Raw genomic sequence first — 24,891 nt, 5'->3', positions numbered from 1 at the left:
ATGGGTTGTCTTTAAACACCAAGCACAGATGAAGGGCTGCGTCCGAAAACTGGAAAATGCTGCCTTCGGAGGACACATTTCAAGGTAAGGCATCAAGGCACATCCGAAACCAATGTTAGCTTTACTTCCTGTTTCCTGAGATACCTTCATCTGATCAATTTTTGAAGGCAGCTGATATCCTACAATTCTCTGCGTTCCATTCTGTGACAGTTGCACTAGAAAGTTGTTTGTGTGTAAATGCGTTTTTGACCAACATTTTCCACTTTTGATGTCATTTCTAGCGAGAAATTACTACTGTAGTAATTAAATATTTTAGTTCTCCCCAAAGCTTGTGTTATTTTGCTGTAGATCATTAAACAGTTACGCTGCCTCAGAAGTCTGTGCGAAATCAGTTTCATGAGGTACCTTCATGCACAAATGCTGCCTTACAAGTCACTGTCTGATAAGGCAGCGAGGCAACAAGTCCGCTGCCTAGGTTTGCGGATGCAGCCTCGATTTTTCGAATGTAAAAACTAGACCCCTGATTGTTTTTTTGTTTTTGGGTCTCTAACTTGTAATGCTTGTCACATAGAAAAAAGCTTCATCTGACAGTTCTCCACTCCAACAGCTGAGAATGACAGAAAAAAGATGACAGAAAGCCGGCTGAGTCGAGGCTTAAGGTAAGTTTTGTGGTTTTCGTGTCACCAAGAAGGTGAGACATCAATGAATGTGTAGTGAATAAACTCAAAGGGAAAATATTAATAATTTTTCATAACTCGTTATCATTCATTATGAATATTTGAATCGGTTAATCAGATTAACTTGATGTAGCTACATTAAAATTACAATCAATAAATCAGTTCATCCTGTGAACACTATTGATTATTAATTAATTCTAAGAGAATGGTATTTTTCATGGCCACAGAAAAATTCTTTCTTAGCATTTACAGTGCTCAGAGCTGGTAATAAGATCTGAACATTTAAGAGACAGTCTTTTACAGACAGAGAGTCAGAACCAAATATGTTTTGTGCACAAGTTTTCTTAAAGGTGCCCTAGAACTTTTGAAAAAAAGATGTAATAGAAGTCTAAGGTGTCCCCTGAATGTGTCTATGAAGTTTCAGCTCAAAATACCCCATAGATTTTTTTTAATTCATTTTTTTAACTGCCTATTTTGGGGCGTCATTATAAATGAGCCGATTCAGGGCTACTGCCCCTTTAATTCTCCTGCTCCACGCCCACGGAGATCGCGCTTGCCTTGAACAGTGCATAAACAAAGTTTACACAGCTAATATAACCCTCAAATGGATCTTTACAAAGTGTTCGTCATGCATGCGGCATGCATGCGGCGGATTATGTGAGTATTGTATACTGTTATATTGTTTATGTTTGATTCTGAATGGATTTGAGGCTGTGCTCAGTGGCTAACGGCTAATGCTACACTGTTGGAGAGATTTATAAAGAATGAAGTTGTGTTTATGAATTATACAGACTGCAAGTGTTTAAAAATGAAAATGGCGACGCTCTCTTGTCTCCGTGAATACAGTAAGAAACGATGGTAACTTTAACCACATTTAACAGTACATTAGCAACATGTTAACGAAACATTTAGAAAGACAATTTACAAATATCACTAAAAATATCATGATATCATGGATCATGACAGTTATTATTGCTCCATCTGCCATTTTTCACTATTGTTCTTGCTTGCTTACCTAGTCTGTTGATTCACCTGTGCAGATCCAGACGTTCTGCCCTTGTCTAATCCCTTTCATAATGTTGGGAACATGGGCTGGCGCATGCAAATATTGGGGGCGTACACCCCGACTGTTACGTAACAGTCGGTGTTATGTTGAGATTCGCCTGTTCTTTGGAGGTCTTATAAGCAAATGACATTTATATAAGGAGGAGGAAACAATGGCGTTTGAGACTCACTGTATGTCATTTCCGTGTACTGAACTCTTGTTATTTAACTATGCCAAGATAAATTCAATTTTTCATTCGAGGGCACCTTTAACTAAATCATGAACACATACATACAAGTCACACATACATGGGTAAAATGAGGAATGATTGAGTGAGACCGGAATTGGGAAACATGAAGAGCTATGGGGAAGAATCAAAAACCCGGAAAGAATCGTCAATATTCATTACAAAGCTCCTTTGTTTACAAAGGAGGTTCACAACTTTAACTAACTAGCAGCAATTTAGTATATCGTACGATATATCTCGGCCTTTTTGAAGAGCGTTTGGATACACTGTGGCAGTAGGAAGTCCTGAGAATTCAGTCCGATGGTGCTAAAGTTGCAATCGATGTCTTCTGCGTTGAATGAAGAACCGATGACAAACTGGCATGGTTACTTTGAATCTTAATGGGGAAGATTCCTTTTCTCTCCCAGTTAAGCACATGGCTGCAGGGCAGGCCTACAGGCCTTGCAAGCCCACTGGCTGAGCCCCCACAGATGCAGATTCGGTTGGATCAGCAAGAGAGAGAGGGAGGAGCATTGTGCTCTGGCTTTTAACCTCTGGTCGAAGCCACACCTCTTAAGCCTGGGATACACTGCACGATTTTTCCTTTAAGATCATTACAAATCACACTGTGCGACATGGATCTATTAAACTAGACTGTACGACAATGACACCTATTGACTCGTAGGCTACGATGCAAGTTTCTAGAAGAATAAAATGTCATCAGCATGCACTAGTGGTTAAATGTTGAATCACACTTTGGCAGTTGTAGTTTTTGTTTAGTGTGCTAAAATGAAAATAAAAAGGGAAAGAGCTTGACGTAGGTAGTTTTAAGTTTTAATGCCATGTCACATTGATTTCATGTCTTATTTTTATTGGCTGGTCAGTAGACGTAGGTCGTAGCAGCACACTGTGCGATGATCATGCTTAATTTTTGACACTGTCAGAAAATGGTCGTAGGCTATCTTTGGTCGCAAGACCAGGAAAGCGGCCAACTTTGAACCTCTCTTACTGTATGACATAGGACCACAGATTAAAAGACATGATCACAGAAATCGCCACGATTGTTTCACGATGGCAATCTTTCGTCTGGGACAGCCAAAAATTGTGCAGTGTATCTCGGGCTTTAGGGTTGACCTGACCAATGAGAAGGTTATTTTCCAAGTGACAACATTCCTCCTGTGGGGACTTTTAAGACTGAGTGTGATTAAACTGGGCCGTGTGGATTTGTGTCCATTTATTCTCCCATTAATGCAACAAACACACACTGCATCCAAAGAGGAAGTCGCATACATAAAAAATGAGCATTAAAAATGCATAAAATACCATACAAGTGACATTTTGCAAGACAGTTATAATAATACACAATGTCCTGGGTTGCATGTTCACTTATAGAACAGTTCATCTATTAATTAATGCAGGAGAGTCTGTTTTTACAAGCGTTGTCTTGTCTTTTTTAGCCTGACTCACAATGACTGAACTAACCAGAGGCCTGCATAGTTTCAGCTCGTAAAACCGTGGCAACTAGTTTTATTACCTTGGAGGGTCGGGCAGACACCCTGGTTTGCATTTGGTGAGGGGTTTTAAGAATATTTGATAAATATAACAAACATTTGTCTGATTTATGGTCTACAAAGGTGCTACTGTGAAAGAGGAAAGTGTTGACATAATTGTTGCTTAAATGTTTATATCAAAATAATTCTCTCCTGCACTCTTAAAAATAAAGGTTCCAAAAGTTTTTTTTTTTTTTTTTTTTGCAGTGATGCAAATAATCCACCAATACCCCAAAGAACCTTACAGTGAACAATTTTTAAAAGAACCACTTTTTTCTTAATGTGAAAAACATTTTAATAATCTAAAGAACCATTTTTCCACTATAAAGAACCTTTTGTGCAATGGAAAGGTTCCATGGATGTTAAAGGTTCTTTATAGAACCAATTCATAATTTAAAAGTATGCCTACTCGTTTTCATTTGTTCATACTGTGAGCCACATAGATAATTTGTCAGAGTGAGAAGTGTATATATTGTGTTATGGTGCCATCTGCCAGTCATAAAGCAGAAGTAAAACATCCCATAATTCTCAGCAGGGGCTCAACCAATAAGAAAATAACAGAAGCTGGGTCACACAGCTGAGAGTCCATCTTTGAAAGAATGTGTGTGGCCACAGTGTTACGTAAGAACTCAGAGTCAGACTTCCAGGCTGCTGAGAAACTTCTTTTTGTTGTTCAGGTATGAAAGGGTAGATCTGAAATGACCATCTCGCCCTCCTCCCTCCACCTGAGCATGTGCCTCTGTGTCTCAGAAAAAAAAAGATGGTGCAACATTATAGTAACACCCAAACGAATTATGAAATGAATTGCACTGACATGTCCTGGATTCACACAGTGATAAAGGGGAAGTGACGACAAACAGAGAGTAACTGGCATTACATTGAACAATTCTTTGAATAAATTACTAAAAATCACATGGCCAGTTCCCTTGCAGCTGGTACCACGAATCGATTCTTTTGAGCAGTTCGTTTCAATGAACCGATTCAAAACAACGTTTTAGTTATTCATTTACATCACACCGCATTCAGGAAATCCCTGTACAATAATTACTACTTATTAAAACTATTTTCAGTTCAATGTGAGTAACTAGTTATAGTCTCAAGAAAAGCTCGGACCGAGATTGGCTGGTTTTGATTAGACCGACTGAGAAGATTCGGTTCAAAAGAACAATTTGCTCACGAATCGGACTCTACAACACTTCCTCGATTCATTTTCTTTCTTCACTGTACAAGGAGTAGTTCATATAACTAGGTGGAGGGATTTACCGCGCTTCTTGTTGTTTGCCTGTTACTCTTTAGACATGTACGTTAATCTGGTACTTCTGTTCTGTGTGGTAAGTAATGTCTTTAACTCTTATTCAATTTTATACTCTATATCTGAAAAAAATATAGGTCAACGTTCTACATCGACTAAAATCACTAGAGGAATACGGAAACGTATAAACTTGGTTTGTATCTTTGTTGATTATATTCAAGTCAGTATAAAAACAGGCAATTTAAAGCCGATTTGGTTGAAAATATTAGGCTAAAAATTATACTAAACAAGTAGTTTCACTTTCGATTTCGTTTTGTCGTGAGGTCGTCACCCAACTGGTGGTTAACAAAACTTGCTTGAAAATAATTTTAATAAGAAAACGTAACTTAAATTTCTTATTTTATCTGTTAAATGCGTTTTCCGCGTTTCAGATATTCGTATCAGACGGCAGGCGGCTGCGAAGGAGAAGCGCCGACTGTGATGAAGGGCCTTACCAACATGAGGGGAAAACCTGCTGCCTCTGTCCTAAAGGTAAGATCTTATAGGCTATAAACAGTTTTGTTATCGAGGTTCGTGTCTTATTCCGCATCAAAAGTGTAGAGTTAGGTTTTGGATAGCGCTATGTAAGGCCAAGGTTTATGTACATTCAGCAGGGGTTTATTTTTCTTCAGTGATCGCCTATCCCTGTTATTATGTGGTTACTTACCAAATAAATATATACATGGACTTCAAATATTGATTTGAGTTTAGATGGATGTATAGTAATTGCAATCGAAGTTACTTTTATGGACGACTTGGACAACATATTTAGGTACAGTTACAGTACAGTACATAGCCACATTAATCTTTCTTACACTTTTTGTTTCCCCAGACTGCAGAGTGATATGAAAGTAGAGCTAGTACTGTTAGAAATAAAAAGTTTAGCAGCCAGTATATATTTAAATCAGGTATTTCAAAGAACCAATTATCTTGATTTAAAAGGAATAGGTAATAGGATATTGTCAAGATTATATGCAATCAAATGTATGTATTTGTATGTCACAGGTTACCGGGTCTTGAGTCACTGCACAGACAGAAATGGCACGAAATGTCAGCTGTGTGATGATGGCACCTATATGGACCACCCGAACAGTGATCTCTCCTGCCTGCCTTGTAAAATCTGCAATCCTAACGGTAGGTCTTAACATCTTAGCCTTGTTAGTTTAAAGCAACAAAATGTATGATTCTTTTTAAATTAAAATATCTAAAAACCATTTGAACAATTATTTCAATATTTTACAATACAATATTATACAATATTTTGTTAACCTTTGAACTTGCATTATCCCAAATGTTGTGTAAGTCCCATGTATAAGTCCAGAGCAATCAGCTATTTTAACCAGTGTAACGTCCCATGTTATTGCATCGCCATTGCTGTCGCAACTGTTTAGATACCTTTATCAACATAAAACTAATCATTGTTATAAATTTCAACACACTTAGCGTTATTGTTTGAGTCTCTTCTTGAATTTCTTGATTTGCCGCAAGTAACATGATTGTACCCAAAAAGTAAATCAAACAACACTATTTTGTCAAGTGGCTAATAGTTTAATCAGAAAGAGCTTTATTTGTAGTGTCAGTAAAAAAGCATTTTCTCCACCATACAGTGTTTTAAAATTAATCGCATGCCATTTAGCAGTCATCCAGCTTTTATTCTAATATCAATATAGCTTACTCCAATGTGCACAAGTGTCTCATACCAGCCACTGAGCGAACGCACAGAGTAACATTAACATAACTTTTAACACACTCTAATGTATTTTTAGTATGATTTTTTTTTTTGAGTAAAAAGTAAAACATCTCTGCGTTACCCCTCCAGTTTTAATTCATCAAATAAAGTGACTGTATGAGTAGAAATTCAGCACTTGGGGCTGTTTCATTAGAATGAAATACAATTATGTGATTTTAAGTGATCAAATGTAACTGTAACGAAGTTCAAGTTCAGGCAAGGAGGAGGTGGATGTTAAATATAACATTAATCATAAAATATGCATAAACAACAAAACGATAGGAGTGTCACTGTGGCATATAAGCATAATAAAACCAGCAACGTAAAATGTCCCGGGCTCTTGGTCCTGCCCTGCTTCATACAACAGTAACATTAATAAAACGTTAATACATTAGCTCATCCAGAACATGAAGCTATGCCTTTGTTATTGTTTTGAGTAAGTGACCTCTAGTGGCTAAATTTTAATACTGTGCCTTTAATTGTTATTTTCTGCAAATGTTTTTGATTGCTTATTTGATGATTCATTGAGAAAAAGCCAATTCAGAGTGGCCATTTTTCTATTATGCTATGCAATAACCATTCAAATTTAACAAATGGGCAGTCACTACTACTACTAAAATATTAGTCAAAATCTCTAATGCCAGAGGTGGGACTGTTTTCAGTGGGTAGCATGGTGCTTCTTAAGGCTTGAATGGAAGGACAGACAAAAAGTCTAATTTGTGCTGTGTTTCCCTGTAATAGCAAACATGAAGGTGAAGGTGAGATGTTCTGAATACTCCAACACTGTCTGCGGGTGCCTGGAGGACCATTACTGTGACAAGGGTGACCACTGCAAATTCTGTAAGGCTTGTGGCAAGTATGTAGTCAGCCAAAGAACTTTTTTTTTCTCTGGACAGAATGACAGGTGTGTGCGTGTGTGTGTGTGTGTGTGTGTGCACATTTTTGTGACCTATCAGGACACAAATGTGTATAATGACATGGGTATGACATAGGTATTACAAAAAGAGGTGACTTATGAGGACATTACCCCATGTCCCCACTTTTCAAAAGGCTTATAGATCATACAGAATGAGTTTTGTGAGAAAGTAAAAATGTGATCAGTTTCCTGTGATGGGTAGGTTTAGGGGTAGGGGTAGTGTAGGGGAATTACGCCATTACGCCTATGGAATGTCCCCATAATTCACAAAAACGACCGTGTGTGTGTGTGTGTGTGTGTGTGAAGAAAGTTATAATGTAAAGCTATAATGGAGACCAGTGTTCCCTCTTAAAAGAGGTGTGTAGACGCACACTTCTTATATTGCTCCTGTGCAAATCATAAAAAAATCTATGCAGAAGCCAGACTCCAAAATGTGTGAGAAAGCTGTGAGAATTAGCCGTGCTAATTCCTCAGATAGTGACCGCATCCATCCAGATTTAGTGACTGTTAAAAAAAAAAAGCCATCTTATTTATTTATTCATTTATTTATTGAGATCATAACTTCTTTTTCCTGTCCTGTCAAAATTGTCCCAAATATTTTAATATTAAATAATGTTATTTGTTTATTTGTTCATGTGTAAAATGAAACCTGCTTAAAGAGGGAGTCTGCGAGAGCTTCACATTTCTGATACGCAGGGCACCCGAAGGATATGCCCAAAATAGATTTATTTCATAAATGGTTATTTAATTTATAAAGGGTTTGCTAAGCGAGAGCAAAAGTTAGAGGGAACATGAGGACCCAGTTCTTCCAATATCTATATTTTTTCTTTAGCGTTCTGCATTTAATAAACTTTATATTTTAAACCTTTGCTCTCAGCTCAGTATTCAGTCTTCTCTCTGTTGTCTTCATGTTTATCCAAAAGGTGTGAAAATGAAGTGAAAACAAAATGCACAGAAACCAACAACACAGTGTGCGAAGATGCCACTCCAAAATCAAGCGGTATGTATATCCACAAGCTACAAGCATCCACAGGCATATCCTAGGGATAATAATATGTTAAAATGCCCCTGTTCCAAGTACCCTTCTGTATACACACACAGTATAAGCAGTGATTGAATATGTAATGTAAAGCTTATGCACTATAAACAAAGTACAGTACAGAGGGTGGTAATAGACAATTATCTATGGTTGCTTCTGTGTTTCAGAGACCACAGCTATTGTGGTGCCGATTGTGGTACTCATCATCATCATTGTGGTTGGTGTGGTTCTCTTTATCATCTATAAACGGAGACAAGAAATGGACAAACCAGTGCCAAAGGAAGAGGTAATTTCTCTTTTTTCTAAAGTACCACCTCAGTTGAGGTTCCAAGCGTGCCGTACCGATTCTAAAATGTGATGTCTATCAGAGACACTATCAGCGTCATTATATTTGTGGCAGGAGACACCAAACCCGCAAGAAAACAGTCAGCAACAGCCACAGCAATATTTGTTTGTTCAACTTTTTAAAATGACCTGCTTTAAAGGATTGTCGTACTCAACTTGAAAAAAAGAAACGTCTGTATCGTGGTCAGTACCAGGGGATCATAGCGCGATACATAAACCTCTAAAATCACTACGTATGTGAGTGTGAATCGAATGCATGTGAACTTTATGAATGAAATGAGCGAAAATCAACTAACTGCGTTGCTGTTGCGTCTCTCCGAAATTAGAGCTTCACAGGATAAAATACTACATCCTACACGTTTTACCGTTCAGTATATTTAATTGACGTAAACCTTGCACGATATGAATTAATGGAATTAGCACAGCACGGACGCAAATCAAATAGCCGCGCTAGGTCTCTGCGCATCTCTGAGAAACAAACTCTCTGTCAAGATAATCAACTATACATAGGCTATACATTTTCTACATTTTCTGGTTTGAGAAGCACAAGCACATTTGTTTAGTGAAGTTCAAAAGAGACTCGCTTATGGTAAAGAGAAAGTTTTGAATTTATTCAGTGCCTTGAATTCATTCATTCGTGTACGACATTCACTAAATCACTACATGAAATCTTTGTAATGAAATCACTCTGCTTGTACGATCATTTATTATTATTATTTTAATTATTAGCTTATTTTATATTTAGAAAACTGAATAGGGGAAATAGTCTTGAAACAATGACTCCATGCTGCTTTCTTTTCCCCACACTTTTCCAGACCTGGAAATTACACAAATCAAATTTCATACATTTCCAAGCTGCATAGGAACCGTTGAGCATGCAGGGAAAGCCCGATATTATACACAAATCTCTAAAATCACCACGCAATGCGTGTGCAAAGGGAATGAGTGTAAATTCTATGAATGAACTTAATGCAAATCAAGTAACTTTAGCCATGTTCCTGTTGCCTTTTCCGTACTTTCCAGGCCTGAAAATTATTTAAATCAATTTCCATACTTTTCCGAACTGTGTAGGAACCCTTACTGCTTTATTTTGAATATTGTTAAATATACAAAAGGTCCCTGAGTTGGGATTCAAACTTGTGTCATCAGAAGCACAACTGCACGTAGATCTAGAAGCACTTCCATCAAGACTATCGGCTCAGACAGAAGATATTTAAATGTTATAATCATAAAAATATATATATTTTTTTTCAGTTTTACAAGGCATATTTTAGTGATATCTACGAAGAAAACAGATATAGGCTGTAATACCATAGTCAAACGGTCTTCTCAGGTAATTACAAACTTCCGGGCAAAACTCCACCCACTTCCGGATTTATACGAATAATACGAATAATTTTGAGATTGTTACAAATACAGATACAGATAGTGCCTCTGCTGCACACCCCTATGATGACTATGCAGTGTTATTTTGCATTTAGGGTAAGTGTACCCATTAAGCCCATGTACCCTTAAAACCCACTTTCAACTCTGAAGTCAAATTAAAAAATAAAATCATATTTTATGTTGCTCATTTTTTGAACAAATCCAGTGATTTGTTACCTCCCTGACATTTTCTATTGCATACCAATCACATTTGGCAGTGTTGATTCTACTTACGGAAAAAAAAGAAACTGGCGCCGCATTCATTCCGTCAGTTGAATAGGGAAGGCGTAGGACATACAGCGTAAGCTTTTTGAAAAATACGGAAAGCAGAAGCACGTGCAAGGCGATCATTTGTTGATATATAGCAGATACGGTTATTTTATTTGTATATTTGTCCTATTGTATTTATTTGTGCTATTACTTGTAGTTTGTAGTTTATTTGTTATTATTTTATCACTGACTGTTCACTTATTGACTTCAGTCATTTTTGAATTTAGGAAAACAAAACAAATGTATAGTACTGCTAATTTTATTTGTTTTTTGTGGCAAAATGATTTCCCTGTGTGTAGTACTTTTCGAATGTTTCCAGCACATTTTAACAATACCAAGATAATATTGATAACCATGATAATTCTGGTCACTACGATTGTGATATGAAAATTTCATACAGTTTAATTTCTAGTGTATTTCAATACATTTGTGCCTGATTGTTTGTTTGTCTTTTTCTCATGCAGGAAAAATTTCTGCAAGGTAAGTTTGCATGTACCTTTATATATGTTAGCATGAAGAGTAGATTATTAAAATGCATCAATATCTGTATCACATCAGGCCCCAAGAAGTCCTCAAAATAAAAATATTTAAGAATAAACACATTTCCCATAAATGAAAGAGAAATATTTTTAAAAAAAAATTAAGTTTTATTACATTTTAACTATTTAATTTTGATTTTTATTCAATGTATGACTTTGAATATCACAAAGTTGCACAAATCAATTTTAACATTTGCAATCCTTGGGACAGTATAGTTTAAAACCTCACATTCAAGGGGTCATGCAATGAGAAATCAAATTTGCCTTGATCTTTTGACATGTAAGACATGTAAAACATCCTGCAAGTTTCATAGCTTAAAACATCCTCCTCTTTATAAACAAAGCATTTATTTTACCAAGCTGTAGGCTCTGTGAAATCACACAGGCAAATACATAGAGCAAGACATTGACGAATCATCAACATCGTCGCACCATAAGCCACGCCCACTGCCGTTCAGCCGATTTACGACTGACTGCTTTCTATCGTCCATTATAATCACTGATGCTGTCTACACTGGATGCCCTTTCAATCTCTTACATACTCCACATGCTGACAATTCAAATGGAAGTGTAAACAAACATTCACTTTGACGCTTCCTGTTTAAACAGCTTGTTTGCGTCTCTGTACTGATGTCAGAAGGACATCTGTGTGGGGTCCCAGATCACGTCGGAGGGGTTTTTTGTCCTGAGCATTTGACTGCAGGTTTTTTTTGTATTGTAAACAAGAGACAGTGCAATGGAGAGTTAACAAAGAAATTTTTGTTGAAAGATGAAGGAACTGTCAACTGTATTGGATCTGACAGCTGCTATGTCACAAAGCATAAGTAAACAATTTGATAATGCTTTGTCTGTATATGGAAAATGCTGTCATAATAAGTGCAATATCAACTGGGTGTTGATACTTTTTATGCTGTCGTATTAGCCAATCATAACAGTGTGTGTGCAAAAAACTTTATCATTATAAGCAAACCTCAAGGAACAAAAATCCATGACATGACCCCTTTTAAATGAAAAAAAAAAAGCTGAATTTTAAGAATTGAATTTTTGTGGGAAAAAAAGAACTGTTAAAAAATACATGCTATTTTATATGTTAATACATTTGTTATATTTGTTCCTGGAAAGTGCCTGGAGGAACAAAAAAATACATTTAAATCAGTGGTTCCCAAACTGGAGGGGGATGTGGATAGGCTAAGGGATGGTGTACACTCAGCAGATTATGCAAAAGAAACCTCTACCTGGTGATACAAGACCCCACTGCGAAATTATCCCGCTTGTGTGGCTACTTGCCACATAAGGTGCTGAACAAAATATAAATTTGATATTTTATTACCTCAAGATGACACAATACCTGTTTGAGCGGTCTGTTATCAGTTGTAGTGGTTGTTGTTGTGGAATAACAGACCACTAGATGGTGTGATTTGAAGAATCAGAATTGAGTATTGCAGGGAGCTGTGGATAGTTATAAATAATTGATGCCTGTTTTGCACTTGAAAATATTTTTCTCTATTAAAAGTTTGGGAACCACTGGTTTAAAAAAAATAGCAGCATAAGAAGCTTAAATCTGTGATGTCTTCTTTTTTTGTGTTTTTGTAGATATAGACATTTACGAATACCTGCCAGAAATTTGTGAACATCTGAGCTGGAAAGTGATGAAACGTGTTGCCCAGCACAGTGGCATGACTGCAGTTACTATTGAGAATCATGAGAGTAATTACCCTGCTGATCCGACACAACGGACCGATGGACTTTTGCGGGATTGGTACCAGGCACAAGGTTTATATAAAGCCTACCCAGCTCTCATCAAATCTCTTTGTGCCATAAAGGAAAGAACAGTAGCAGATAAGATCAAGCAAATTGTTGAGAAAGGAGAGGCTAAAAAAAGAGACATACACGGAACAGGACATGTACAATCTTAAAAATTTCCTCCAATGTTGATTACGGAGACTACCCCCCATACGTCTTTATTTTGTATAGTTCATTTGGTTATAAATTCTCAGTCAATTCTCAAGTCAAATTTCTTTTTTACTCAGTAAACCTCCACCCTGACTTTAAGGTAATGTTGTTTTTAATGACTTAAAATGTTATCCTGTTTTATATTGTCATAGATATGCTTTCAGAATGAATTTTTAGATGCTTAGATCTTTGTTTTAGATGCTACAGTATGTAAGTGCTGGGTAACTTTCACTGAAATGCTGAAAGGTGATGTTTGAAGTATGCAGCCCTGTTTGCTGGGGACATCTGCTGTACAAAATAAAAACAATTTAGAGACACAGTGGCTCAAACTCAATCAGATTCCTTCAAATTGTAATTATTTATTTTGCATTTATTTCAGCTTTCTGATAAGGTTATCATCATGTTTCAATGTTTTTTATATGTAGATCATTAACAGTCCGCCCTATAATAACACTGTAAAAAATATTCTGTAGTTTTTACAAAATAGTTTTGGCAGCTGTGGTTGCCAGAATAATTTTGTCAAAATAGAGAAAAACTGTAAACACATTTACATAACATACTAAATTTTACAGTATAAAACTGTAATCTACAAACAAGAAAATTTGAATGTAAACCAGTAAATTCAACAATGCACACTACTGCTAAAATCTGTTTTGTACCTTTAACATAAACTGACAACCACCATAATAATGCAGGTGTTAAAAGAGAAAGCCACATGAAGATCACATCACAGCTTTTCCATGAGCTGAAGTATATACTAATATAAAGAAGGTGCACAGAGTCATTCACGCAAACACAAAACACCATCATGGTAAGCCACAACACTTGCACAATGCAATAAACATTCATTAAATAACAGAAGATGTAACATAAACCATAATGTATGTACACTGTAAAAAAAAGTTCCGTTGTTTCTACGGAAAAATACCGGCAGCTGTGGTTACCAGAACAATACTGTAAAAATGACATCAAACCGTAAACATACTTACGGAGTTACATGTGAATTTTACATTTTAAATATGTATATTTAACATTGGATTTCAGTACACTGTAAAAAAAATCCCAGTAAAATTTACGGTAAAATAACATATTTCATTAACTGATATAATGTTAATTTACCAACCTAATGAAGTACTAATATCTGTTTTGTATCTTTATAATACACTGACAGTCACCAAACCCAGTGGTGATAAGAGTCACATGATGAATCAAAGTTCATCACAAGCAGCTTTTCCACAAGCTGAGGAGGACAATACTAATATATAGAAGGTGCACACAGTGTCATTCACACACACACTAAACACCATCATGGTAACATGCATGAAATTTTAAAAATGCAATAAACATTAATTTAACAACATTACAGGGAGTGCAGAATTATTAGGCAAGTTGATTTTCTGATCATATTTTTTTCCCAAGCACATTTTACCAATTCCAATCCACATCAATCTTAATAACTACTATTAATATTGTTTTTAATCATTTATAAGTGATATATAATTGTTCATGAAGGCTGGAAATGAAAAATGCCTTATATTCAGGTGTGCAGAATTATTAGGCAAGTTTTCTTTTACAGGCAAAATGAGCCAAAAAAGAGATTTAACTCAGACTGAAAAGTCAAAAATTATTAAATACTCATGAGAAGGACGCAATACTAATGCAATACTAGAAATTGCAAAGTTAAAGCATGACCAAGGGACAGCAAAATGCTCATTGGGTCAGCGGGGTCAGACAAAAACAGGTGGAAAAGAAAAGACACATGTTAACTGCAAAATAATTAAGAATTAAGGTGAAGAATTAAGTGTGAAACCATCAGGAACCCTTTAGTCTCCAGCGCCACCATTTTCCAGAGCTGCAACCTACCTGGAGTCTCCAGAAGTGCAAGGTGTTAGGATCTCAGAGACTTAGGTTAGCTAAAGAATCCTAAAAAATGACCTGCACTTGATAAGAATCACAAGCTGAAGTGTTATAAAATACATGAAGACTGGGTTTTAATAGGGCTTATAGACAGACAGCTTGAGAATGACTCCTGATGGACCAGCACCACATCCTCTTGTACCACTGTTTGAAGAATTTATCCAGAATCTGGCAGTAAGGTGTTTGAGTTCACTTTTAGTCCATCTCTTATCCTGAAATGTCTGTCTTGCAGAGATGGACTAAAAATGATCTTCCAAAACTTACTGCCAGATTCTGGAAGATAAATTCTTCAAACAGTGGTACAAGAGGATGTGATGCTGGTCCTTCAGGAGTCACTCTCAAGCTGTCGGTTTATAAGGCCTATAAAAACCCAGTCTTCATGTATTTTATAACACTTCAGCTTGTGATTCTTATCAAGTGCGGGTCATTTTTTAGGATTCTTTAGCTAACCTAAGTCTCTGAGATCCTGAGACCTTGCACTTCTGGAGACTCCAGGTAGGTTGCAGTTCTGGAAAATGGTGGCGCTGGAGACTAAAGGGTTCCTAATGTGGTTTCACACATAATTCTTAATTATTTTGCAGTTAACGTGTCTTTTCTTTTCCACCTGTTTTTGTCTGACCCCGCTGACCCAATGAGCATTTTGCTGTCCCTTGGTCATGCTTTAACTTTGCAATTTCTAGTATTGCATTAGTATTGCGTCCTTCTCATGAGTATTTAATAATTTTTGACTTTTCAGTCTGAGTTAAATCTCTTTTTTGGCTCATTTTGCCTGTAAAAGAAAACTTGCCTAATAATTCTGCACACCTGAATATAAGGCATTTTTCATTTCCAGCCTTCATGAACAATTATATATCACTTATAAATGATTAAAAACAATATTAATAGTAGTTATTAAGATTGATGTGGATTGGAATTGGTAAAATGTGCTTGGGAAAAAAATATGATCAGAAAATCAACTTGCCTAATAATTCTGCACTCCCTGTAGATGTAACATAAAACCCTAATGTACATAACTGATCAGAAAAAAATGAGAAAAACTAAGAAACAGTTATTTCAACAAAAATATATCAAATGTGAAGTGTCACGCAGGGAATTGTGGGAATGTCAATTTACGTTTTTTCACTGTAAATTTTACAATGAATTGTTATTTTTCACTTTCAAAAACGGTGAATTTAATGGTATTTTACCGTAAAATTACATTAAATGTACCGTTAGATCTATTACAGTTATTCACCGTATATAGTACGGAAACTTTCTGTAAACCAATTAACAGTTTTTCACCGCAGCATTTTTACAGTCTTTTACTGTTAAAATCACAGTAATTTTTTACAGTGTAACTGATAACAAAAACTATTAAGAAACATGATTATTTAAACAAAATGCTTTCAAATGTGGAGTGTCACACAGGGAATTGTGGGAATATCAGTTTACAGTTTTTGACTGTAAATTATACATTTGATTTTGTCTTTTTTAACTTATAAAAATTGTAAAATTTACAGAATTTTACTCTGAAAACTACATAAAATGTCTGGTAAGAGCTTTTACGGTTTTTCCCTGTATATAATACAGGAACTTACTTTCATTAATTTTTACAATGCATGTCATAAATAGCTTTGTCCTTATTCATACATATTACGTATAATCCTGAAATGTACTGTGGACCTTGTGCATTTTCATTCCCATGAAACAAAACCTTGTGAAGAACAGAAACTTATACGAGGAGGAGCCCGTGTTGACTGACCTTGTTTTGGAGATAACATTGTTTTCTCCATTATAAATACATCCATGAGCTCGTACAAAGTGCAGATCGCCACTGCTGGAGAGAAAACAACATCTACCAACATCTACCACTGCTGCCCATCATGATGGAGTAAGTGTTTAAAATTAATTTATGGAAAAACTGTGATTTACAATGTGGATATTTTAAATTTCTGATGTGGATATTTAAAAATCAGAGATGCCATAAAAAGTTTTATAAAAATACAAATTACATTCTTTTCTGTTTCCAATGATTCCTTTAAGCTTTTAATACTGTAATTTTAAGACTTACATAAAACTTTTAATTTTAAGCTTCCTTGCTATGACTTGCCTCCTTCTTGTCTTTAATTGAGGATTTACTGTCAAGCAGCTCCATATCCTCGGATCTAAACGTGTCAGCGGTAAATGTCCTCGTAAGGTTAATTTCTCTTTCTCTGTAACTCCAGTTCCCCACTGAAAAGCAACCTTGAGAGGCTGGAGTGCCACTTCACATGGGATCTGGGGCAACATCGAAATGAGCTTCTGGGGATGAAGAGGAACATGGAGGATGTGGACCAGGAAACGTGCACTTGGCCGGTTCACTATTACAACCTGCTGGGCTACATCCATCAGGCTCTTGGCTCCAACACAGAGGCGCTGATGAACCTGGACAGAGCAGAAAGTGTGATCCAGGAGCAGGGAACAGAAGAGCCTGAAGTCCGGCTGCAGGTCAACAAAGCTAACCTGGCTTGGGTCTACTTCCATTTGGGAGAGATGGAGAAGAGCAAAGAATATCTAGAAGAGGTGGAGAGGCTTCAGGGAATGCATCCTGCTCCACCTGGATGCACTTTACACCCTGAAGTCAGTGGAGAAAAGGGCTGGACGCTGATGAAGTTTAACAAGTCCAAGAAGCGCCAGGCGATCGATTACTTTAAAATGGCTTTAAAAGCACAAGCAGATAGGAAGGAATGGCACAAAGGTCTTGCTGTAGCCATGAGCAGGGCGTATATAAAGTCTGAACGCACTCCAGAGCTGGAGGCTGATATTCTAGAGGTGGTGAAAACGGCATCAGAGATAAACCCAAATGATTTGTTCCTTCAATCCCTCTATATACTAAAAAAGTCTGAGGTGCAGGCCGAAAACAATGATGAGGAGGTACAAAGATTTCTAGAGAGAACCCTTAGTACAGGGAACTTGGATGGTTTGGGTTATATTCTTGAATACTTTAAAATAATTTCCATTGAGAGAGCTATTCAAGAGGGACAAAGGGTTCGGGAAAAGTTCCCCTCTTCCACTAAAGTTTTGAAAATCCTGGCAGATGTATACAAAGGTAAAGTGTTCTCCATGAAGGAAGACAGTCGGGAAAGGCAGGCTTGGGCTCAGAAATGCATTAAGCTCTTTGAGGAGGTTGTCAGAGATTACCCAGATTGTGTCAGAGGAAGGATTTCCCTTGCAACACTGCACCGTTACGCACACAACATTGAGAGAGCCGATGCGATGTACCAGCAGCTCCTATCAGAGGAAGATGATCTCCCTCCTCATTCCCAACAGTTACTGTACTATAGTTACGCATACCATCTATTTCAGCATAAACAGTCCATAGACCAATCAATCTGCTTTCACATGAAAGCAGCAGCAATCCAAAACACTTCACAAGACAAACAGAAGAGCATAATGATTCTTAAAACAATTGTGAAGAAGGGCAGAAACCCTCGATGTAGACAAATTTCAGAATTTCTAAAAAAATGTTCTCAAAGATGAGTAAATATTCTTTTTATTTCACTTAATTTACGCAACATGAATAAATAATATCTAGGAAAAAAATCACTCAACCTACTAGATACAATGTCTCAATAGGTGTTATGCATTAAGTGCAAAAGTGCAGTCACATTTATCATTGTTTCGTGAATTTTCAGGGGTGAAAACCAGTCGTTTCAATAAGAATCCACATGATCAAAAGAATTTGCAATGGGGTCAAGTTGGTCATTGATTCACTGCATTGACCAAGAGAAAGCTGCTTGGTTAAAAAGCGCCTTCTGTGAACTGCTTAATACATCTTTACAATAATGAAAATTGACCATGAAATTTCACTAACATTTTGCTAACATGACCACATGCAGCTTAAATAAAGGTGGAGATTTATTTGTATATTGTACATGCATCATAAAATATGATTTCTTAATTTTTTTTATATTCTCTTTTTTGCTTGATATATTGTCAATCCCTGTACGGTCTTGTGTTTTGAGGACTTTTATGTTGTATTCTTAGTTCTCATTGTTTCTGTGTTCACTTCCTGTGTTTGGTTCTTGTTTTGCCCTGTACCTTATACCTTATGTGTGTCACCATAGTTACCTTCATTAGTTACCATGACATCAAATCACCAACACCAAGACTTTGGATTGTCTGCCTTTATGTTTTATTAAATGTTTGTGCTTGCATTTGGATTCTCTGCCTCATCTCTGCTCACACGTTACATATCTAACAGCTATACGTTTAATACCAATAGCAAAAAACAAGGTAACTTAGGAAAATTTTATATATATATATATATATATATATATATATATATATATATATATATATATATATATATATTTTCATATAGATACATTAATGTTGTGGCTTTACTTTTCTAATAAAGAGTACTTTGTCAGTAGTAGCCAATAAACAATGGCGTCTGTAACAATTTATATTCAATAATTCTTTCATTTATCTTATCTTAAGAGCATTTTTAAATGGCATTTTGTAAGGCACTTGCCATATTTTATAACAACCTCAAACAGTGTCACACTTCACTTTTATTCACCCCTGAATTTACAACATTTAACGAGCGCAATATTAAGTAAATATAAAAATAGTTTCCCCTGTATTTCTTGACAGAATGGCTGAATCAGCTGATGAGTTATCTCTATCCAATGACACATTGTAAAACTGCAGCAATTTTCCATCCCATTGTTGTTACATGGAACTTGTGAAAACGTTTCATTTCCTGTTTCTGTTCATGTAGGAAAGAGTTAACTGATTTTAAATACACACTGAATCTGATAAGGAGAGATGTAGCAGCAAAATCAGCTGGATGCAACAAAACAAATGACAGTGAGTGAACTTTGTAAACAGTAGCGCATATTGAGAGTGAGGCAGAAACTTTTGGTAACGCTTTACAGGTTGCATTTACACTCTTAAAAATAAAGGTTCTTAAATGGTTCTTTGGCAGGGTGTATGGTTCCATGAAGAACCTTTACTATCCAAAGAACCTTTCCATTGCACAAAAGGTTCTTTGTAGCACAGAAAGGTTCTTTAGACTATAAAATGGTTCTTCACACTCAGTCTCATGTTGTGTACGTATATATATATATATATATATATATATATATATATATATATATATATATATTATTTATTTATTTATTTATTTTTCAGGAAAGTGAGATCAAGTGAGCTAAATTCTCCTGTCTGGTCCAGAACTAATTCAGACTAATTTTTCCAGACTCAAATTAATATAAATAATGCAATATAAATTATTAATTTTGAGTTATATAAATAGAGTTGTGGTGTTTATCAATTGAAAAACAGATCAATCCTTTTATATATTTTAATGTTTTGCATGACTCAAGGCTCACTGAAAATCTTTAAAAATTATAATGTGACTTCGAAGGCGTTGCTGATTAATTTATTATTTAACTAAAAGCAAAGTTTAGTATAAAAATCCTGCAGTAATGTTTTAAAATTAGTTTTAAACCCTTTGTAAAGGGTTTGCCTTGCCTTGCCTATATGAATGGTTCGTAGAACTACAAAATGAGTTTCAAATTCGCGATTGAATAATAATGTAATATAATGTAATATAATTTAATGACATTTCAAATTGTTTATGTAGTGTTTTAATTCAAGATGCTTATTTAAGTGCTGCGTGACGTGTTTTAATGGGCGCGCGCGCTGAGTTGCCATAGAAACGGGCCAGCAACACCAACTGACAAGTTTAAGAACTCCGTCTCTCACTGTTGGTTTCAATGCTTTCAGGTGAGTTTAACCCCTACAAATCACACAATAAATACACACAACTGTTGTTGACACTTTCTTACATGTAATTGACACGCTTCTGTTGAATATTTACTTCACAGAAATGGCTCCGGAGTCTTCGAAAAAGTCCGTTAGCATCTCAACCGTTTTCCGAAGAGGTAAGGTAGGCTAAACTCTTGTTTATGAAAGTTTGGGCTTTTAACCACATCTTTATGTGTAGGTGAGCGGTTTTGATAGATTTGTAAAGGGTTTGCCGGCAGTTTGTCAATGGTTTATTTGAAGTTGGCCAATTATTTATTTATTTAGCTTAAAATATACGCTGTAACGTAGCCTACCGTTAATCGGTGACGTCACTTAATACACGCAGCGTGAAAATTTGCTGCAAACTATTGCTGACAGATGAGAAAGCTCATTAAATAACTTTATAGTATTTTTTTTTCTCACAACATATTTGTTTATGACCATGCATCTGTTATATTACAGTTTAGGAAGGCTTTGGCCTTTTCTGCTCTGTTTTCTTTTAATAAACCTGGCACTGCATGCTAAATATTATGACAAATTGCATGTTATGTTTCTAGATTCTTCCATGCTGATGGCCGTGCAGCAGAATAGGAGCAGACCTCAATCATACACTAATGTTCAAAAGTTTGAGGTTGGTGCAATTTATTTATTTATTTTTTTAAAAGGAAGTCTCACCACTGCTGCATTTATTTGATTAAAAATACAGTCAGAAAAGAAATATTGTAAAATATTATCACAATTTTAAAAATACCCGTTTTCTATGTGAATATATAGTAAAGTGTAATTTATTCCTGTGATCAAAGCTAAATTTTCAGCATCATTACATCAGTCTTCAGTGTCACATGATCCTTCAGAAATCATTCTAATATGATGATTTGATGCTCAAGAAACATTTATGATTATTATCAATGTTGAAAACAGTGCTGATCCAGATTTTTTATGGAAACAGTGATACTATTCAAACATTTGAATATTAAGATTTTTAATTAAGAAAAAAAAAGAGAATTTAATTATTTTATTAATCAAGGGTGCATTAAATTTATCAAACGTAACAGTGAAGACATTTACGTTGGAAAAGATTTATATTTTCTAAAGTTTTAAATAAATTTAGTAAATGCTGTTCATTGAACTTTCATCAAAGAATCCTGAAAAAGGTATCACCATTTCCACAAAAAATGTTAAGAAGCAAAAACTGTTTAATAATAAATGTTTCTTAAGCAGCAAATCAGCATATCAGAATGATTTCTGAAGGATCATGTGACACTGAAGGCTGGAGTAATGATGCTGAAAATTCAGCTTTGATCACAGAAATAAATTATATTATATATGTATAATATATTAAAATAGACAACAGTTCTTTTGTGTTGTATTACTGTTTTGTATTCTTGATTAAATAAATGCAGACTTAGTAAGCAGAAGATTTTTTTTTTCAAGGTACCATATAACATTGCTACCTAGTGCTTATATTGCTTAAATACCATTAATTAGATGGATATGTGGTTCAAGATGCTGTGATAGGCTTCCGCCCCATGACCCTACAGACAAGTGTCACACAACAGGAGGTGACAGACAAGTAAGTTGAAACACAGATTTTATTTATAACAGTGGCAAGGAACTGCATGAGAATGCAGACTAGTGAGTATAACAATTCAGAGATGGATGACTTGGCTGACTGGTGATGATAATCTTTGTAGGAGTGACGGTGATGACCAGGAGTTGGGATGAAGCAGACGACAGATGACGGAGGACAGATGACAAGAATTCACAAAGGCAGGTAGGTACACAGGTTGGTATCGTGAAGGAGTCTGTTCGTGTACGTAGAGATGAGACCAGACAAAGAAGTGCAGGTTGTGAGTGTCTTTATGGTGTGCATTGATGAAGAGGTGCAGGTGCGGCGAATCAGAATTCCGGGGAGAGTGAACAAGTGGGCGGAGCTTGCTGATCTGGTGACGATGGGTTGATTGTGGTCTGAGATGGCTACGACTCCTCCCCCTCCTCCACGGGCGGCTCCTGACGGCCGGATGGTGTGACGACGGGGCCTACCTCAACCCCTAGGAGCTGGGCAATCTAGGTGTTCGGTGTGAAGAACAGCTGGATCCAATTCAATGAGGTACTCTGGCCCTGCCACCGCTTGTCGAGGGCGGCCCTGATCCTGTAGATAACTTTCTCATTTGCGAGCTCAGGAAGAGGAAGTACCTTATCGTCACCAGATTGTGTGAAGGGAGACAACAAAGGTTCAGAGTCAGGTTTGAGTAGTGGCACATGAAATGATAGTAAAATGCGGTAGTGTGGTGGAAGATTGAGCCTGTAGGTGACCTCGTTGATCTGCCTCTGCACAGTGAACGGACCTATGTAACAGGGACTCAGCTTACGGCAGGGCAGGCAGAGACAGATGTCCCATGTCGAGAGCCACACCTTCTGACCTAGTTGGTAGCAAGGGGTCTGTGTTCTTCGAGTGTCAGCCTGCCTCTTGTGTCTCTGCACTGCCTGTTGGAGATGCACGTGAGCTGAGTCCCACACCCTCTCGCTCTGCTGGAACCAGTGGTTGACAGTTGGAACCTCCAAGGGCTCACCGGACCAGGCGAATAAGGGAGGCTGGTATCCAAGGATGCACTGGAATGGGGTGAGGACCTCAGGTACCTCCCAATCTCCTGGATCTTCCGTTCAGTCTGCCCGTTAGTTTGCGGGTGGTAACCGGAGGAGAGGCTCACAGAAACTCCCAGGAGTTTGAAGAATGCTTGCCATACCCGTGAGATGAATTGGGGACTGCGATCTGATACAGTGTCCTCTGGTAGGCTGAAGTGGAAGAACACATTTTGGAAGAGGGCTTCTGCAGCTTCAAATGCAGTAGGTAGACCTTTCAGAGGGATGAGTTTAGACGCTTCGGAGAAGCGATCAACGATGAAGAACACAGGTATTGTTGCAGATGGTGGAAGGTCGATCATAAAGTCAATCCCCAGGTGTGACCATGGACGATGTGGAATAGGCAGATGAACCAGCTTCCCCTGTGGCAGTTTGCAGGGAGTGTTGGTAATAGCAAAGACTGAGCATCCCCTGATGTATCAGGAGATATCTTGAGCCATGGTGGGCCACCAGTAGCGATGACGTAAGAGCGAGAGGGTATGTTGACTACCTGGGTGTCCAGAGCGTGAGCTGAGTCCATGAGGGACAGACGATAGGCTGGTGGTAGGTAGAGTAGCCCCTCAGGACCTCCCAGCAGAGCAGGATCGGAGCATGTAGCTTGGGCGATTTCTTCATTGAGGGACCATTGAATGGGACTAAAGATCATGGCACGGAATTGGACGGGGATGCACACTGGTGAGTATAACAATTCAGAGATGTATAGATGACTTAGCTGACTGGTAATGATAATGTCTCTTTGCATGAGTGACGGTGAAGACTGGGAACTGGGAAGCAGACGACAGAAGACAAAGGACGGGAATCCACAATGGCAGGTAAGTACACAGGTGAGTGTCACGAAGGAGTCTGTTAGTTTACGTAAAGACGAGACCAGACAAAGGAGTACAGCTGATCTGGGCGGAGCATGCTGATCTGGTGACGATGGGTTGATTGTGGTCTGAGATGGCTGCGACTCCATGACAAAAAGTGGTTTGGAGAGTGAATGGATGGATGAATTTGCAAGATTGTACTTTGACTTGCATTGATTTTGTTTCTCTTCTTACTGCTGTTCAGTTTTTTCTTTTTTTTTTTTGTCATGTCGCATCATTATACTTGTGCTAAAACTATGAAAATTGAGAAACTAATTAAATTTTCTTTCTCTTTCTCTTTCTTTTTTTTCTTTTCTTCCTGTTACAGGATGCTACCCAGTCCCAACCATTCATCAGAAGGACTGTGAAAGGGGGAACTGTTTAAACCACCAGTGGCGGTTTCCACAGGATAGTTGTGGATGAGGGGGGTACTGATATTAACACGTTGTATTCACTGTATTACACACTATAGTGTGTATATATTTTTTAAATTCACTGTGACCATTGAGTACTCAGACTTGACATTGACGGATGACATTGAAGATGTTTGCAGTGATCGAGTCTCAGACAGTGTCAAGTCTTAATACTCCAGTACTTGTGCACACCCCTATTAAACGCACACACACTGTATCAAGGTATGATGTATACTGCAATGATGTATAATGTAAATGCAATAAATATTTTAATCATATACTGTTTTTTTGTC

The 24,891-nt window shown here is 37.0% G+C and overlaps 2 protein-coding genes and 1 long non-coding RNA gene across 4 annotated transcripts; all 3 read left to right on the top strand.

Moving 5' to 3' along the window:
* The first annotated feature begins 4,669 nt into the window (after positions 1-4,669).
* On the top strand, positions 4,670-13,339 carry fas (Fas cell surface death receptor). 2 transcript variants are annotated; one of them, XM_048191199.1, is made up of 8 exons: positions 4,670-4,829; positions 5,182-5,281; positions 5,795-5,923; positions 7,260-7,374; positions 8,358-8,434; positions 8,641-8,759; positions 10,978-10,993; positions 12,646-13,339. In XM_048191199.1, exons 1-8 carry the CDS (start codon positions 4,797-4,799, stop codon positions 12,966-12,968), a joined length of 912 nt encoding a protein of 303 aa, XP_048047156.1. In that variant the 5' UTR covers positions 4,670-4,796; the 3' UTR covers positions 12,969-13,339. The 2 variants fall into 2 exon arrangements, with proteins under 2 accessions (XP_048047156.1, XP_048047155.1); XM_048191198.1 differs by having other exon boundaries at positions 10,978-10,994; positions 12,641-13,339.
* Positions 13,340-16,576: 3,237 nt separating this feature from the next.
* On the top strand, positions 16,577-19,103 carry LOC125268750 (interferon-induced protein with tetratricopeptide repeats 1-like). Its single transcript, XM_048191197.1, has 2 exons — positions 16,577-16,792; positions 17,127-19,103. Exons 1-2 carry the CDS (start codon positions 16,785-16,787, stop codon positions 18,418-18,420), a joined length of 1,302 nt encoding a protein of 433 aa, XP_048047154.1. The 5' UTR covers positions 16,577-16,784; the 3' UTR covers positions 18,421-19,103.
* Positions 19,104-20,520: 1,417 nt separating this feature from the next.
* LOC125268749 lies at positions 20,521-24,876 on the top strand. Its single transcript, XR_007184959.1, has 4 exons — positions 20,521-20,676; positions 20,778-20,834; positions 21,255-21,328; positions 24,514-24,876. It is a non-coding gene; the product is annotated as an uncharacterized LOC125268749 (long non-coding RNA).
* Positions 24,877-24,891: the final 15 nt, after the last annotated feature.

The sequence above is a fragment of the Megalobrama amblycephala genome, linkage group LG5 (genome assembly GCF_018812025.1).
Source record: "Megalobrama amblycephala isolate DHTTF-2021 linkage group LG5, ASM1881202v1, whole genome shotgun sequence".
Classification (NCBI taxonomy): Eukaryota; Metazoa; Chordata; class Actinopteri; order Cypriniformes; family Xenocyprididae; genus Megalobrama; species Megalobrama amblycephala.
This window is presented reverse-complemented; position numbering and strand designations above follow the sequence as displayed.

What these genes read in the sequence shown, in the direction of transcription:
- fas (XM_048191198.1), top strand. Translation starts at nt 4,797, where the DNA reads ATGTACGTTAATCTGGTACTTCTGTTCTGTGTG. An exon ending in TGGTACTTCTGTTCTGTGTG is followed by an intron (nt 4,830 to 5,181) that starts GTAAGTAATGTC and finishes TCCGCGTTTCAG; the next exon opens with ATATTCGTATCAGACGGCAG. An exon ending in TTCTGTAAGGCTTGTGGCAA is followed by an intron (nt 7,375 to 8,357) that starts GTATGTAGTCAG and finishes TTTATCCAAAAG; the next exon opens with GTGTGAAAATGAAGTGAAAA.